This window comes from Tenrec ecaudatus, chromosome 3 (assembly GCF_050624435.1).
Source record: "Tenrec ecaudatus isolate mTenEca1 chromosome 3, mTenEca1.hap1, whole genome shotgun sequence".
NCBI classification, from domain to species: domain Eukaryota; kingdom Metazoa; phylum Chordata; class Mammalia; order Afrosoricida; family Tenrecidae; genus Tenrec; species Tenrec ecaudatus.
The window spans coordinates 138283953-138297743 of record NC_134532.1 but is presented as its reverse complement, the minus strand read 5'-3'; the positions used below and the strand labels follow the sequence as shown (position 1 = coordinate 138297743).

At 44.2% G+C, this 13791-nt stretch overlaps 1 protein-coding gene across 5 annotated transcripts in view; it reads right to left on the bottom strand.

The window, feature by feature from the left end:
* WDFY3 (WD repeat and FYVE domain containing 3) overlaps positions 1–13791 on the bottom strand; it is a 301390-nt gene that overhangs the window by 170907 nt on the left and 116692 nt on the right. For all 5 annotated transcript variants that reach the window (XM_075544080.1, XM_075544079.1, XM_075544082.1 and 2 more), the window contains exon 4: positions 7199–7322. In XM_075544080.1, the coding sequence (XP_075400195.1) occupies positions 7199–7322 (124 nt within the window). The remainder of the gene's footprint in view (positions 1–7198; positions 7323–13791) is intronic.

Below are 13791 nucleotides of genomic sequence, written 5' to 3'. Positions count from 1 at the left end.
AAGACAGCACAGGACCAGCAGTGTTGTGCTCCGTGTCCCCAGGGTCCCCGTGTGTCAGCATCAACCTGACCACAAGAAATCTCGAGAGCTGTCAATCACCTGGTTAAAGCGGGAGCTTCCACACTGCATGGCAATGCACGTAGCCAGACGATAAAAATACTGTTAGTAGAGCTGGTTATTTGGTTAAATAAAAAGAAAATGTAGAGCATCTTAAAGCAACTCTAATTCCCCGGGTCAAGGTGAGGGGACATGTGAAAACTCAATCAGGTAGCATTTCAAGCCAGCAGAATGCCACTGCTGTGAAGTGGCATACAACAAGTTTTCCCTTGGAAAGTTCATTTAAACCGCATGTCGTTTTCAGAACGTATGCTTCAGCATGACAGAGCGAGAAATGTCCATGGGATCATACATGTCACACAAAAACCAACCCACGACTGTGTTTTTAAAAGCCCACTTTTTAACAGTTAGTGCGAAACACGATGAGAGCTCCAAGCTTCCATGCTGCTTTTCTTGTGGTGATGCCTAACCGCACCCTGGGAACATTACCTGAAGGTGTTGTGGCTCTGAAATCCTTGGAGGACAGCGGTGCACACTGTTTTTCTGTTTAAAAAAAAAGGCTACATTGTCTAATTGGGGATTCACTACATTACATCAATCGTGCCGCCAGATACCACCTGAGACTTGTCGCCAGCATCATTCAGCTGCTGTATTACTGCACTGATGCCAACTGGGCATTTCACCACTGGGTTTAACCAGCGCACCTCGCGCGTAGCAACGCCATTAATAAGACACCGAAGACACTATTTTTACACAGGTGGGAATTTTCTGCTTCACTGATTTAAGTCGACCAGGTGTCCTTAGAATGAAGCAGAAAAGCATGGTTGAACTTAATAATTACAGACAGTCGGAAAAAATATCTTAAGGTACACTTTTTACACAGTAAGACCACAAAATGCTACCTTTTCTACAATTTGTAGATAGTCATTACATAATTTAACCCAAACCGCATGAAGGCGACAATTGGCAGAGAACTGAGGGAGAGGGAGCGCTGTGTGAGTGGTTATTGGGTACCACACAAACAACAGGTCCAGAAGGGTCCTAGAAAAACAATCTCATCTTCTTGCAGAGTAAGTACTAGCCCAAAGAATGGTAGAGCACTCACTTCACCTCTTTCGTAGAAAATGAGAAAGTGAAAACCTTATTTTTCAGTGGTAACTCCCTACAAAACGAATCAGAAAATAAGGATGAGGTCGATGAGAGGTATATGATCTCAGGCCGAGGATGAGAGCATAAGGTTTACGGGAGAAAGCAAAAGATCAAAAATCTTTTGATCTTTTTAGATTGGAACATGGACCAAAAGACACCTCCAGTGATCCAGATTAAAGCTTAAAGAAAGGAATCAAGGCTCCCAGAAGCCGTCTCTTCTGTTCCTCATCAGAAAGGTGGGCCACCGAACAGGCCTCCATTCCTCAGGGGACTAAAGAGAGGCAGACAGAAACCCCACGTCAAACAAATCAGTGAAGCTATTGAGCACCTACTTTGTGACAGCTAGTTTTCGACAGGCTAGTGATACTGGGGTGAACACAACAGCTAATAGAATTAAGCAAGTAAACAAGATACTTTCAGGATCGTGGAAGTAAATGTAGAAGTTGGCTGAACATACAGTAAATAGTGTGTGGTGTCAGAGGGCCAACTAGAGGTTCTTTTGAGAATGTGATAGCCACACCTCTTGAATGGAATCTTCTAAGACTCTGAAGCTGACAGACTCGCAAATGTGTAAGCCTAGAAAACTGTAAGGAATGACACCATATGGAAAAGTACGCAGAACTAACAAGTACCAAGGTAACAAGATAACACCATTGAGGAAGGTAGATGAAGGGCATAAAGGCCTTTCCGTATTATTCCACAACTCCTGTGAGCCAATAATCATCTCAAAATACAAGGTTCAAAAAATAAAACACCTGTATAACTGTTACTAGCAATAAGACAACTTCACCTCCATTTAAGACACCTTATAGTATATGCCACAACTTGACCCAAGGATATAAAATCAAAGGGAGTTAAGGAAACAAAGGTAGTCAAATATATGATTACAATCACAGAGATAAGGTATTTGAAAGGGCAGATTTAGAGAAATAAATTTAAGCAAGCTTTGGGGATTGCGGCTTTAGTTCTCCAAATCTAGGGATGCTCACAACAGCAGTCAATGTGAGACAGACTGAACACAACTTCTCTTCAAAGTCAGTTTAACATACCGTATAGACTCGAGGATCAGCCAACCTGAGTATCAGCCCAGGCACCTAAGTGTACCACAAAAACTTCATTGAAAATGTGCTGAAACGATGAAACATACAACTTTCCTCTAGTTCCTAAATGTTTCCTCCCCACCCACTATCATGATCCCAGTTCCACCTTACAAATCTGGCTGGTCCAGAGGATGTACACTGGTACAGATATGAACTGGAAACACAGGGAATCCAGGGCGGATGGTCCCTTCAGGACCAGTGGTGAGAGTTGCGAAACTGAGAGGGTGGAGGGAAGGTGGGGTAGAAAAGGGGAGCTGATTACAAGAATCTACATAACCACCTCCCTGGGGGATGGACAACAGAAAAGTGGGTGAAGGGAGACATTGGACAATGTAAGATATGACAAAATAATAATTTATAAATTATCAAGGGTTCATGAGGGAGGGGGAAAATGAGGAGCTAATGCAGGGGCTTAAGCAGAGAGCAAATGTTTTGAGCATGATGAGGGTAACAAATGCACAAATGTGCTTTATACAATTGTTGTATGTATGGATTGTGATGAGTTGTATGAACCACCAATAAAATGATTTAAAACACCAAAACAAACAAAAGTTAACTCAAAATGAATCGTAGGCCTAAATATAAACACAAAATTTATACTTAAGTACAAAACAATGCTTCTAGAAAGTGGTCCGGAAGAAAATCTAAGTGGCCTTGGCAATGACATTTTTGGCTTTGCTTTGTTTTAAGCCAATCATTTTCAAGTCTAAAAAAATTGTGCTGAAAAATTCAGCTTATACAAAAATATATACGGTAGCTAAAAAAGGCATGTAACGCCCAAATCTAGGCCACCTTCTTGATTCCACAGGCGTAATAAAGACTAGGAAAGATAAAGAAGGAGGCAATCCTGTCTCAGATAGAGAAGCAGGCGCAAGGAGGACACTTCAAACTAACTTCCCACCTTCCACTGGACTTCCTTCAAGGACTTGGGACAAAAGGCAAAGGGCGCTATCAAAGGTTCACAAGTCAGTTCAAAAAAGATACTGTTTCTCTTCAAGCCTTTAAGACCCCAGTCACTATCTCTTTTGATAGCCGGGCACCATCAGCTTTCTTCACCACATTTACTTGTTCACCCACTTTGGCTCCAGCCGTTGTGTTGGGAGAGTGAGCATCAGAGAGTTCCAATTTAATAAAAGAAGGTATTCATGCATTGAGGGAGTGTTTTAGTAGAGGCCCAAGGTCCTTCCGCCACCTTAATACTTGACCTATAAATATAGACACATAGATCTATTTCCCCATCCTCCTATATATATTTGCATGTACATGTCTTTGTCTAGACCTCCATGAATGCCCTTTGACTCCTAGCTCTTTCCTCCATCTCCCTTGACTTTCCTCCTGCCCTACTACCATGCTTCATCGCCACCTGGGCTAGAGTATACCTCTTCTCTAAGCAACCTTACCCTTGAACATTTCCCACCAGGCCTGCCACTCCCCCTTCTCTACCATTTGGGGTCCCATGTTTTTCCCTTGTCCCTGGGTTTGTTAACACCACTTCCTTACCCCCCCTACCCCCCCACCCCAAGTCCCCCCGGAACTGTCGGTCCCGTTGTTTTTCATCCAGATAGTTCATCCAGCCTGTCAGCAACAAAGTCCACATGGAAGAACACACCAGCCTGTGTGATCGAGTGGTCCCAAAGGGATCAGTTACCAGGCATCAAAGAACAAAAAATCATATCATTGACTGCACACCTCCATGATAGGATCGCTGAAGACAAATGGGTGCATAAGCAAATGTGGTGAAGAAAGCTGATGGTGCCCGGCTATCAAAAGAGATAGTGTCTGGGGTCTTAAAGGCTTGAAGGTGAACAAGCGGCCATCTAGCTCAGAAGCAAATAAGCCCACATGGAAGAAGCACACCGGCCAGTGCGATCACGAGGTGCCCAAGGGACCAGGTATAAGACATCATGCAAAAAAAAAAAAGATATAAGTGTGTGTATGTATGTGTATATATGTGTATATGTATATATGTATGTGTATATATATATCATATTAAATGAAGGGGGAAGTGCAGAGTGGAGACCCAAGGCCCAAGTGTCGGCCAATGGAGATCCTCTCATAGAGGGGTTTAGGAGAGGAGATGGGTTAATTAGGGTGTGAGGTAGTATCGATGAAGAACACAGCTTTCCCCCAGATCCTGGATGCTTCCCCCACCCCACCCAACTACCATGATCCGAATTCTACCTTGTAGGGCTGGATGGGACAGAGGCTGTACACTGGTACATATGAGGGTTGGAGGTACAGGGAATCCGGGGTGGATGATACCTTCAGGACCAAGGGTGTGAGGGACGATGCTGGGAGAGTGGAGGGTGAGTGGGTTGGAAAGGGGGAACTGATTACAGGGATCTACATGTGACCTCTTCCCTGGGAGAGGGACAGCAGAGAAGGGGGGAAGGGAGACTCTGGATAGGGCAAGATATGACAAAATAACGATGTATAAATTACCAAGGGCATATGAGGGAGGGGGGAATGGGGAGGGAGGCGGGGGAAAAAAGAGGACCTGATGCAAGGGGCTTAAGTGGAGGGCGAATGCTTTGAGAGTGATTGGGGCGGGGAATGTGTGGATGTGCTTTATACAATTGATGTATGTATATGTATGGATTGTGGTAAGAGTTGTTTGAGTCCCTAATAAAATGTAAAAGAAGAAAAGAGAAAAAAATGATTAGGGCAAAGACTGTACAGATGTGCTTTATACAATTGATGTATGTATATGTATGAACTGTGAAAAGAATTGTATCAGCCCCAATAAATTGTTAAAATAAAAAAATTAAAAAAAGATACTGTTTCTGAATGAAGCATTTACTTCCGTTCTAACAGATGCTTAGGGCTGATGCGCCAAAGACTACACAATGGGTTTTAGTTCAAGATGGAAGGCTGAGCACTGCTAACAGCCCATTAACATGGCTGTCGGGAGAAAAGGCATCAGTCTATAAAGACAAGCAAATAGGACAGCTGTGAGGAAGACTGTTTATGTGTCACAAGCAAATAAACAAAAGGCTAAGAATAAGAATAGGGATCAGGAAGAGCATTCAGAAAAACTCCCCTCACCAAGCAGGTCCCGCTCTTCACAGATGCCGCTGGTCCGCTGCCAGACCCATCCTCTCAAGGCAGGTCACCCCCATTCGCAGAGCAGCCCGGCTGAGCCCCAATAGGCCACACCGGCACTAATGTCCTGGGCAGGCTGCCCCTGGCCACGGATCATTCTCTCTCACTCCCAGGAAGTTCAAGGGGGTGGGGGACAGGGGCTCTCCCCAAGTCTTCTCATCCCCACCCCAACAGACACTGGCATGCTACCTCCTCCTGCCTCTCGTGGGCGTGACCACTGTCTCTAGAAAGGTCTCCCAGCCCATCTGGTCAAAAGCCGGCGCTGTAACAAGCCCGTGCAGCAGGGATCAGGGAGTCTCAGGGTTACACAAAGCGCAAGGCTCGCTGGGAGACCCTCATTTGGTAAAGCACCATCCTATACGCGACTCTCCGGCAATGCGAGACAGGATGAGCTGCAGACGGATGGCCATGCAGAACATTAACGGGGGTGGAAAATAGAATAGAGATCGGTAGTAAGTGATTGTGAAATCCTGGGATCTTAATCTAAAGCAAATACTGGGAAAATAGGAAAATAACCAAACTGTAGGAAAGAATCTCAAAAGCTCGGGAACAGGTGGTGCCAGGTACTTTTGGAAGCAGAGCCACACATGGGACTTCCACAGAAAGATGGCAGAAGTGTGCTTAGGGGTGGAGGGGTACTTAGTGCCCCAGGTGCCCCTTACTATGTGAGCAGTAACCTGAAATGAGGTTGCTGCAGAGAATCCCAAAAAGGATGGTTGGCCCGGGAGGCATCGGGCACAGCTGCTAGGCACATGGAGACAAAGTGCAAGTTGATATTCTGAATGTTGATGGTCTTTCCAAAATGCTGAGTGTCAGATCTTTAAGTTCCAAGCAAAAACGAAGAGAATCTTCTTGGGGGAAATGCAAGCGACTCAAGTGAAAGACTGGCAACAAAAGGCCCATCAAGGTTACTGTACACGAAAGGCCCCAGGGCTTCCGCCGACTTTTTGGCATTCCTGTGGCACTGTGACTAATTGCCCTCTTGCTTGCTAACCACAAGGTTGGCACTTTGACCCCACCAGCTGCTCTGCAAGTCTGCTTCTGTAAAGATGACCAGAAACACCAAACCCACTGCCAGCCACTTGTGCCGACGACACAGGAGAACTGCCTCACAGGGTTCCCAAGGCTGTTGTCTATAAACCTTCAGCCAACTCACAATGAAAGGAAATGTCATAGAACAGTCACACAAGGGAATTCAGACAGGCTGGGATGCTGACACATCATGAAGGACAGAAATGAGAGAAGAGACATGTTTGGGGGCTACAAATAGCTCAGTTTATCTGAAAGGTAGAAACGAAATATAGGTGTATGTAACAACGGATAAACACCTGAGTGTACACAGAGTGGGTATAAGTGCATACAGGCATGAGTTGTGTGTATAATGGATTTGCTTTGACTGCCATGCTAAGGAATTCGGATTTTATTCAGAAGGAATCAACTCAAAGTATCGTTTGCAGTCTCTGGGTATGGTTAGGGCTTTGAATGCAGCCAGAGGTGTTTGGACAGAAAGGCCGGGGATGTCCTTCTAAAAACCAGCCCTGCACACCCTAGGAGCACACTTCTCCGGTGACACATGCTGCGGGGCGTGAGTCAGTGTGAACCCGGTGGCAATGGGGCAACTGCGGTTGCACAGAAGGGTCGAGAGCACTAAGAAGACCGTGACTGTCAAAAAGAGAACAGAACACAATCACAGGGCCTGGCCACTGTCTTGAATGCCGTCGACTTTCAATGTCATGCTAACAGCACCGTCTGCGGAAATCCAGCGGGCTGGCTGGCTTCTGCCAGGATACCTGTGGACTTGTTCGATGCTCTCCTTCGAATTTCGGTCACCATCAGGCGTGACACCTGTGTTGTAAACTGCAGAAGATCAGAGAATTTTTCTGTCATTGTATTTGGCGGCGCGTTTCCAAAAACCTGTGGATGAAAAGAGGGAAAATTTAATGAAGCATTGCCAGATGATGGCTTTTTTTTAATTCTGTGAAAGTTTCAAAGTATGGTAGGACTGAAGAATTCGGTCAAAAAAGCAAACTTACACAGTTGTATTGGATCGGAAAGATATATTTAAAACAGTGTTTCCCAAAATGGGCAATACTGGGGTGGGGCAGGGGGCAGCGGCTGTGAAAACAGATGCCCATCTTTATTCTCGGTTATGGGCTACGGCACAAAAGTTTTTAATTGTTCAGGGAGCCACAGGGTAATTGTGTTTCTGACAAGGGCCAAATAAGTTTAGGAACATATGTCTTAACATAACTCAACAAATCCTATGTCTAGCCATATGTCTTTATATCTATCAAATGATTTGCCGAATGAATGTCTGTCCTACACAGTCACTGTGATTTCAAATCAGATGGACTCAAAGGTAGAGGTGGTAGATATTATAATACATAACATAGTGCATTTTGCATCCTCATTATCTAGTCGAAGGACATAATAATGACAGGAAAGTTAACTTACTCATCTTTGTATTCTATGGCAAGCTAGCACCTTGCCTTTACAGGGATGTTCGCTGCTTGTTTGCTTCCTGTTGGCTTACACAGGGTGGGCGCTACCATAACCAAACTCTGAGAGCATTCAAGAGACACTCAAGTGCACACAAAGTATGTAACATTAGAATATACGTTATAAGTCAGAAGGAAAACAAACAACGGTATGAACAAACAAAAATCCAACACTAAGGCCATGGACCGGGAAAATATTAAACAAAAATGCAACTTCAAAGACACACACATCTGCCATTCATTAGCCACCATTTTGGCTCGGATATGCAAAAGATTAAACCCAATTAATTACATGGCTCAAGTTTTTAGGATTAAAAAAAAAGGCAGAGTCCCAAATTACTGCCATTGAGTCGATTCCAATGAATAAGAACCCTTCAGGGCAGAGTAGAGCTGTGGGTTTCTTCGAATGAATATCTTTAGAGGCACAAAAAGCCTCGTCTTTCTCCCAGGGAGAAGGTGGTGGTTTTGAACTGCTGACCTAATGATTATCAGCCCATTCTATATTTAAGGAAGTAGATTTATTGATTATACTATGTGGTAGTTACATTACTGTCAATCTGGGACTTGTGAGGAAAAAGAGTGAAGAGGTAGAGTCTAGCCTGTCAATCAGGTCATAGCCAAAGAAGCCTCTGTGTGGGCATGGCCTTCTCCTGAGAATTCTGGGAATTCCTGTATTTTCCTCCTTGGAGCCGGGAGATACTTTCTCTCTTTGCTCACTCCCTGAGAGACACTCTACTGACAAGACACATGGCACTACACCCTGGGAGCTGGAGAAGCCACATGGTCCTACCCTAATGCAACCAGACCTCTGGAGCTGGAGAAGCCATGTAGAGACCCCTGCCAGCACTGAGATGCTTACAACACTACTGGGTCCAGAGGACTTCCAACCCACTGCTTTCGGCATCATTGCATGTATTTTGTGAGTCTTAAGAAGATGGGTAAATATTGGACTTAGGGACTTGATCTGGACCGGGCTGGGGTGTTTTCTTAATATCCAATTGCTCTTATATATAGACCTCTTATATACATATGAGTGTCTATGAATTTGTTTCTCTAGTCTACTCAGACTAATATATACTATAATAAATTTCTCTCAGTGCTTCAAATAAAAGAACATAAAAACAGAATATCTTTATAAAAGATGATGCATTTCTTATATCCTTACAATAGACCATGTTTCTTTTGGTAATTCCAACAGTTGGTTTACCTTCTATTATAAATAAACAGATAACATCACATTTTCACTTTTGACAATCTCCAAATGAACGCTTCAGTGACATAGTTATGTCGATCATACTGTGCAGCCATGACAATGTTTCTTTTCACCACCTTTAAATTAAGTTGAAGGTCCTACGCAATAAAGGAATTCTAGGACTGGAAGCCATTGTAAAAGTACTTACCATATATGCTCATGTATAAGCTGAGTTTTTTAGCACAAAAAATGTGCTGAAAAACTGGGGTTCGGCTTATACACGGGTCAGTGGTACCTCAGAGAGGTGTAACATCTCGTTGCCCCCCGCCCCCACCCCGCTGACACTGCAGGGTTTTGAATGTTTGTTTACTCACATCTAACCAATCAGAGCCATCCTATGATGTGTATCTTTGAATAAGACTTTTAAAGACCATGTGCGAAGGATGTGGCATGAATGGATGTCATCTGGTCAAGCCCGACTAACAAAAGGAGGAAATCTCATGAAACCTGACATAGAGTTAATAGCAAAGTGGGTTTGAGATGCCTGGGAAGACATTCCAGAAGACATGGTGTGACGTGCCTTCCAGAAATGTAGTATTAGTAATGCTATGGATGGCAGTGAAGACTGCGCTTTGTATGAAAATGACAGCAGTGATGGTGATGACGGCGATCTCAGTGAGGAGAGCGTCTATGATGACCTCACACCAGCTGAAGCTCTACATTGGGATACGGATGATGATGATGATGAATCCAGTGTTGAAGAATTTTAACTTTACATTTTAGCTTGGTTGCTGATTGAGCTCAGGGAATAGTACTCTTAAGGCATCATTGTTGATACCCTATTGTTTTTGTTGAACCGATTTTCCACTTACTGTGCTGGTTTACTAATGTTAAATGACTTGTTGTCCTTTTATTTATGTTTCTCGTTTAAAAGAAATATTTAAATACATTACCCCACTGATGTCTCAATTTTTAGTAATTTTATTTTCATTTGTTTTGATTATTGAAACTCACCAATAACTTCTGCATTTTCCACCCTAGGATTATACTTGAGTCAATCAGTTTTTCTGGTTTCCCAGGTAGTAATTAGGTAGCTTGGCTTATATTCCGGTCGGCTTATATTCAAGTATATACAGTAGTTCTATTTATTAAATTATTAGATGAGACAGTTTCTATCACTTCAAAGAACAAACTGCACTATACAATAATGCTTCAGCTTTTTTCTCCCATGGCAAATATTTTGATAAATGCTGTGTTCTTAAAGATAACCTATGAGAACAAACCAATAATAAATAAAAATAAATATGTCCAGTGTTACACAAGACCCACATACAAAATGCCAGAGACAGAATTGATTTCTCAGATGAATGTGAGCAGGACATAAATACTTGTTGATGAACATAAAGGTTTGCAGCCTTCAGGATCTCATGCTTGTACAGTGGAGACCGTGGAAGAGGCAAAGGCCCTGGATACGATGAACTGGGCACAGTGGCTGCAACAATGGCTCAAACAGAAACCATTGCGAAGATGGGGCAGGGCTACATAATGTCTCCTTCTGTTGCACACAGGCACCTCCAAAATGTACTAACTACAACAGTGACACGTGCATCAACAGAAAGCAATTCTGTCTCCACTCAATGATGGTGTTTATAAAGCAGCTGGGTATTTGCTTAGGTAATTAGGCGTGTTTAAATCAAGTCAAGCTTTCTTGATATTAAGTAGATAAATATTCCTTTTGCCCATAGTATACTGATCTATACTTAATTCCTGAGTTATTAAGACAATTTAATAAATGGATCACTTGTTAAACAATATAGAGATATGATTAGTCAAGCAGCCAGCATGCTGAGTAAATAATGTACTTCGGGAAATGCAATGGACTCGTTAGAGAAGTTCTGCCCTTCACTGCTTCATTTCCATACATTTCCCCCAAAAGTTAATTTTGCTTGAACCCAACAAACAAAAATCAATACTAAAGCAAAAAAATGGATTTAGTAAATCTTGCTCCCTTGAAATAATCAATTTTCAGTGTAGTGAATAGACACCATTGATCATTATTCCCTCACAGGTATTTATAAATATCCTGACACAGAGACAATGAGACAGAGCACAGGGCCCCGCCCAGGGAGAAAGGCAATGGCAAACACTTTCAAGTGGGTATGGCACTGATGTGGCTGGAGGTTTGGGCTAGACTACCTCAAACAATAAGGGAAGAGGTTCAAGGAATGGTTGGACAGGTATACCAACTCAATCATGAACTTGACTGTTAGATAATATTGATTACATAAAGTAACAAAGTGTGGGTTTTTTTCCCACTTCAATTAGTAAGTCTAAAACCTTTAAGTATGTATTCATCTCCTTCAAACAGTTTCTATTTCTTTTTTTTTTAAGCAAAAGGGAAGAAATTTATTGGAGCCCATATGGAAAACCCTAGGGGGGCCCAGCATACCCTACTGTGTAGGCATGCCCAGCAAAGAGTCACACCATTCACTGTACCCCCATGTCCCAGAGGGACTCCCCTTGAGCCAAGCTCCAAAGCCCCAGGACTGGCTGGGGGTGGGAACCAGTTTCTGTTTCTTGAAAACATAATCACATGTATTTAAATGTGCGCCAATTAGACATAGAGCACCCTATTGTCCCTAATACCACAGCCCTTAGATCACAACCTTGTGAGAAGTAATCAATTAAAACAGCCCTTCGAGCCATACTGCCTTGTGAGATGCGCTGTAAATTCTAGCTCTATGCCTCTACTTTTACTTCCATTTAATCCCATTTTGGAGGGCATTCTCATTTATGCTCGTGGGTAGGACTCAGGTGAGTCTCCACGTTACTAGAGCCTGTGAACCAAGCCATCATCCTTTGCTTCCTTGGGGGCATGGTCTGCTGATAGACAAAAACCCTACCTCCATATGAGAGCCTCTCACAGAAGCACGAAGGGAGAGAAATCAAGGTCCATCAAGGATGAAGAATCACCAGTGGGGCATTTTTGAGATCTCCGTCGGAAATGCTGGAGACAAGATCAGAGGCACGTGGGCTGCAGCACGGAGACATGAGATAGAGCGGAAGAGCCAGACAGGGTCCAGAAGCGGCGGAGACATGAGATAGAGCAGAGGAGCCAGACAGGGTCCAAAAGCGGCGGAGACATGAGATAGAGCAGAGGAGCCAGACAGGGTCCAGAAGCGGTGGAGACATGAGATGATAGAGCAAAGGAGCCAGACAGGGTCCAGAAGCGGCGGAGACATGAGATAGAGCAGACGAGCCAGACAGGGTCCAGAAGCGGCAGAGACATGAGATAGAGCAGACGAGCCAGACAGGGTCCAGAAGCGGCAGAGACATGAGATAGAGCAGACGAGCCAGACAGGGTCCAGAAGCGGCAGAGACATGAGATAGAGCAAAGGAGCCAGACAGGGTCCAGAAGCGGAGGCAAGGAGACCATGAGGCAGAACATAGGAGCAGCACTGAAACTAGAGACTGAGAGATGGAGCAATGGTCTATCTTTCTGGTCTATGGAGTCAGAAGACTAAGAACCACATGGTTGAGAGGCTGAGGCCTGGAGGGATCCTTGACTACTGGCTGGGCAGCGGCGTTACTGTGGATGAGTGACTATATCCTGACTGTTTACTGGCCCTGACTTGTGGTATGCTGCTAACTTCCCTCAGAAAAGCAAACTCGTTGCCATCAAGTCGATGCCAACTCACGGCAAACCCCCACAGGACAGGGTGGAATGCCCCCTGTGGGTTTCCCAGACTGTAGCCTTCTAAGAGTAGAGAGTCCTGGCTTTCTCCCTTGGAGCAACTGGCAGTGTCAAACTGCCACCCGTGCAGTTAGCAGCCCGTAGCATTATGCAATCAGGGCTCCAACTTCCTCAATAAACCTCCTTAATTGTGAGTACTATCCGTTGAGTTGTGTGTGACCATCAAAACAAATGATTGGCCCCAGCAGAAAAATAAAGTGTCATGGGAGAAAAGGTTGGTGTGAGAATAAGGAAGAGAATGATGGACGGTGGAGCCACGTCTGACCCCGGCATCAACCAACAGGCATCAACCAACAGACATCAACCAACAGGCATCAACCAACAGGCATCAACCAACAGGCATCAACCAACAGGCCTGCGCTGGTGCGGAGTTGACTCCCTTTCTGCCTTGGGTAGCCAAAAGAGGATAGCTATACCCGACACCACCCCCCATCCCATTTTTGCACCTCAGAAGGCCCTTGTGGTAGGGCAGTTCCTCCGTCCAATAGGGTCACCTCCAGTGGAAGGCAGTGGATTTGGTTTGGAGCTTTTCCATCTTTACAGAAGCAGACTGCCAGGCCTTTCCTCTGTGCAACCTCTATTGGGAGTTCCAAGCACCAGACTTTAATTAGTAGGGAAACACAAACCATTTGTTCTACCCAGGACACATGAGTTCTAGCAAACACAATAAAAATAAACAGTGAAGGATGGAGTACTGAAAATGTGCCTAACCTTATTAAAATATTCATCATTTAAATCTCATAAGATCCTTCAGAAGTGCTAGTACGACTTCTACTTTAATACATTAGGAAAAAGAAATATGGACACAGTAGAACTGACCTTTTTGGGGTTTTGAGACTTAACTTTTTGGGGAGGAATCAACAGGCACCGCTTTCTTCTCTGGAGCAGCTGGTGGGCTTGAGCTGCTGACCCTGCAGGGAGCAGCTCCTTGTGGGCCCA